This window comes from Lepidochelys olivacea, assembly GCF_965140295.1.
Source record: "Lepidochelys olivacea isolate rLepOli2 genome assembly, chromosome: 13".
Classification (NCBI taxonomy): domain Eukaryota; kingdom Metazoa; phylum Chordata; order Testudines; family Cheloniidae; genus Lepidochelys; species Lepidochelys olivacea.
Genome location: NC_140423.1, coordinates 32,658,711 through 32,663,362, shown reverse-complemented (window position 1 = coordinate 32,663,362; position 4,652 = coordinate 32,658,711). Strand labels below are relative to the sequence as shown.

At 46.6% G+C, this 4,652-nt stretch overlaps 1 protein-coding gene across 1 annotated transcript; it reads left to right on the top strand.

The window, feature by feature from the left end:
• Positions 1–692: 692 nt before the first annotated feature.
• Positions 693–1,791, top strand: LOC311529431 (olfactory receptor 10C1-like; the record flags this gene model as incomplete). Its single annotated transcript, XM_084645406.1, has 1 exon — positions 693–1,791. The coding sequence occupies exon 1, from the start codon at positions 766–768 to the stop codon at positions 1,789–1,791; it is 1,026 nt and encodes a 341-aa protein (XP_084501532.1). The 5' UTR covers positions 693–765.
• Positions 1,792–4,652: the final 2,861 nt, after the last annotated feature.

The following is a 4,652-nucleotide window of genomic DNA, read 5'->3' as shown; positions in this document are numbered from 1 at the left end:
GGAATACCATGTGCAGGGCTGGGGCCACGGTGTAAAACAGACTTGGAGAGATTGGGGAGGGTTCAGAAAAAAAGCCACGCAAATGATGTGTGGGCTAGAGGAAATACCTTCCAGTGAGAGACTTAAAGAGCTGGGTCTGTTCGGTGTATGAAGGAGAAGTGACTTGATTACAGCATCTCAGCACCTTCATTGGGAGAAAACCCTGGTTACCAAAGGGTTCTTTCATTGCCCAGGGACAGGCACAGCCAGAGCCAAGGGCTGGAAGCTAAAGCCAGGCACGTTTCAATGGGAAATAAGGTGCACATTTTGTTTATTTTTCCTGGTGAGCGTGATTATCCATTGGAAAAAACTGGCAAGGGAAGAGGTGGATTTTCAACTCCTCATATCTCCAGATCAAGACTGGCTGCCTTTCTGGAAGGTCTGTCTCAGCCAAAAACAACTTATTGAGATCAGTGCAGAGTAAGTGGGGAAATTCTGTGCCTTTTGTTACATAGGGGCTCAGCCTGGATGATCCAATGGTCCCTTTTGGTCTTAAATCTAAGAGTCTGTGAATGAGAAATGTTGGGGGGTGGGACAGAAGAGTGGCAAATTAACTGGGTGGCAGTGCCCTGAGGTGGAAGTGAAGCAGTTTCTCTGGTCTGAGAGAATATAAACCCAGCTCTCCGTTTGCAGTGGGAACTCTTAGGGGATCAAATGATGGAAATCAATGCAATTTCATGGTACAGCCAAATCTTTTGATGCTCATTACACTTTCACTATCACAGCATGCAACTCATGGAGAAAGGAGAAGGGAAAAATGAAACAGCCATCATGGAATTCATCCTCCTGGGGTTCGGGGATCTCCCTGAACTGCAGACCCTTCTCGTCCTCATTTTCCTGGTGATCTACATTGCGACCATGGCTGGGAACATCCTTATCGTTGCGCTAGTTGTGGCTGATCAGCACCTTCACACCCCCATGTACTTCTTTCTGGGAAACTTGTCCTGCTTGGAGACCTGCTACTCCTCCACCGTCCTGCCCAGGCTGCTGGCCAGTCTCCTGACTGGGGACAGAACCATTTCTGTTCCCGGCTGCATCACGCAGTTTCATTTCTTTGGTTCTCTAGTAACAACAGAGTGCTCTCTCCTGGCAGCCATGTCTTATGATCGGTATTTAGCCATATGCAAACCGCTGTACTATGGAACCCTTATGAATGTCCAGCTGTGCCTCCAGCTAGCAGCTGGGTCTTGGATTAGTGGATTTCTAATTTGTACAATATTCACATGTGTTACATCACAGTTAATTTTCTGTGGCCCTAATGAAATTGACCATTTCTTTTGTGATTTCACCTCACTGATTCAACTCTCCTGCAGCGACACCAGCCAGATCACCCCACTTATTTATATATTTTCCTTCCTAGATGCAGTTTGCCCTTTTCTATTAACCCTGGCTTCCTATATTTGTATCATTGCGACCATCCTGGGAATCCCATCCACCACCGGGAGGCAAAAGGCCTTTTCCACCTGCTCCTCTCACCTCATTGTGGTGGCACTTTTCTATGGGACCATAATGATTGTCTACATGCTACCGAAATCTGGTACCTGGAGAGCCCTGAACAAAGTGTTCTCCGTCTGCTACACAGTCCTGACGCCCCTGGCCAATCCGCTCATCTACAGCCTGAGAAACGGAGAGGTCCAGGAGTCCCTGAGAAACACTGTCAGGAGGGCTGTGCCCCTTACAAAGAATCCAGACGAGTTGAATGAAATGAAGATCAGTCAGTCTGGGTCCTATTGTGAAAGAAGGAGGGTCTAAGTGAGCCTGGATACAGAAATGCAGTATACAAGAGATGTTTGTGCACACACACACACACACACACACACACACACGCACACCCCACACACACATGCAATAAGAGGGAGACAGATAGTTGGAATTTTGCAGAGGAAAGGTGCGGGAGAAGATTTTGACTTTTCATTAAAACAACTGAAACCTGAAAAATTTTGCTTTTTGGCAATTGACATCTGAAAACCTTCATAGAATATCAGGGTTGGAAGGGATTTCAGGAGGTCATCTAGTCCAACCCCCTGCTCAAAGCAGGGCCACTCCCCAATTTTTGGCCCAGAACTCTAAATGGCCCCCTCAAGCATTGAACTCATAATTTTGGGTTTAGCAGACCAATGCTCAAACCACTGAGCTATCCCTCCCCTGCCCCAAAGTTACTTGCTTTGCCCAACATGGGGCTTGAACCCACGACCCTGAGATTAAGAGCCTCATGCTCTACCAACTTAGCTAGCCAGGCTGCTTATAATAGACTGCTCAGATAGAAACTGTCAAAAAAAATGCCACACACTGTTGTGATTGTGTTTAACCCCAGATGTTACAGAGACAAGAGGGGTGAGTTAATACCTTTTAATGGACTGTCTTCTACTGGTGAAAGACACAAGCTTTCAAGCTTATACAGAAGAGCTCTTCTTCCGGTCTGGGGAACATACTCAGAGTGTCACAGGTGGAACAGATTGTTTAGCATAAGTAGTTAGAACATATTGAAAAGGACTGATATCAAGTGATCACTTTATGAAAAAAGTGTTCACATCAGGTGATGGGGTGTTTTTGTCTTTTATCATTTTTCAGTGTCTTCATTTGAGAGCGCAGTGATTGTCTGGTTTCATCCACATAATTATTATTGGGACATTTAGTGAACGGCATGAAGTACACCACATGTTGTGATAGGCTTGTGTAGGATCCATAGATCTTGACAAGTATGTTGTGATGGGTGTTGATCCTTGTAGCAGTGGAGATATGGCTGCTGCTGTTGTTCTGGCCGGGTCTGGCGTCACTTTGAGTTGGTTCTGGCCGGGTCTGGTGGTCGCTTTGAGTCTGTAGGGAGCTGGCTCTGCTGATGAGGTTGGAGAAGTGAGTGGGTTGTTTGAAAGCCAGACGTGGGGATTCAGGAAAGATTTCTTTCAGGTTGTGATGCCCAACGAGTGGGGATTGCAATTTTTTAAATGGCAGGTTTCAGAGTAGCAGCCATGTTAGTCTGTATTAGCAAAAAGAAAAGGAGGACTTGTGGCACCTTAGAGCCTAACGAATTTATTTGAGCATAAGCTTTCGTGAGTAGAGCTCACTTCATCAGATGCATTCAGTGGAAAATACAGTGGGGAGATTTATATACACAGAGAACATGAAACAATGGGTGTTACCATACACATTGTAAGGAGAGTGATCACTTAAGATGAGCTATTACCAGCAGGAGAGTGGGGCGGGGGGACAAAACCTTTTGTAGTGATAATCAAGGTGGGCCATTTCCAGCAGTTGACAAGAACATCTGAGGAACAGTGGGGGGGAGGGGAATAAACATGGAGAAATAGTTTTACTTTGTGCAATGACCCATCCACTCCCACTCTCTATTCAAGCCTAAGTTAATTGTATCCAGTTTGCAAATTAATTCCAATTCAGCAGTCTCTCGTTGGAGTCTGTTTCTGAAGTTTTTTTGTTGAAGAATTGTCACTTTTAGGTCTGTAATCGAGTGACCAGAGAGATTGAAGTGTTCTCCGACTGGTTTTTGAATGTTATAATTCTTGACGTCTGATGTGTGTCCATTTATTCTTTTACGTAGAGACTGTCCAGTTTGGCCAATGTACATGGCAGAGGGGCATTGCTGGCACATGATGGCATAGATCACATTGGTGGATGTGCAGGTGAACGAGCCTTTGACAGCGTGGCTGATGTGATTAGGCAGATTCTCACCCTTAGGCCCTGTCTACACTGGAAAGTTTCTTCCCAGTAAAGCAGCTTGCTGCTCTGTAACTCCCAAGGTGTACACACAGCCAAGCCACCTAGTGCGCAGAATCTGCACAGTTGTAGCACTTTAAAAACACCACCCCGACGAGAGGCGTACAGCTTTCAACACCGGGGCTACAGCGCCACGGTGCCAGTGTAGGCACCCTGGTCGACTACAGCGCTGTGATTGGCCTCCGGGAGGTGTCCCACAATGCCTGTGCTCACCTCTCTGGTCATCGGTTTGAACTCTACTGCCCTGCCCTCAGGTGACCAACCATCATCCCCACTCCCTAAATTCCTTTGGAAATTTGAAAGTCCCCTTCCTGTTTGCTCGTTGACGCATGCAGTGGTCTCAGTGCATCTTTTCAGGTGGCCATGACTGCTCCATGGACCAGGCGATCCCCCGCTTGGAGTAATGCCAAGCTGCTGGACCTCATCAGCATTTGGGGAGAGGAGGTTGTGCAGTCCCAGCTGTGCTCCAGCCATAGGAATTATGAGGCCGGAAGAGTTGCATCCGAGAGTGCTAAAGGAACTGGCAGCTGTGATTGCAGAGCCATTGGCCATTATATTTGAAAACTCGTGGCGAACGGGGGAAGTCCCAGATGACTGGAAAAAGGCTAATGTAGTACCAATCTTTAAAAAAGGGAAGAAGGAGGATCCTGGGAACTACAGGCCAGTCAGCCTCACTTCAGTCCCCGGAAAAATCATGGAGCAGGTCCTCAAAGAATCAATCCTGAAGCACTTACATGAGAGGAAAGTGATCAGGAACAGTCAGCATGGATTCACCAAGGGAAGGTCATGCCTGACTAATCTAATCGCCTTTTATGATGAGATTACTGGTTCTGTGGATGAAGGGAAAGCAGTGGATGTATTGTATCTTGACTTTAGCAAAG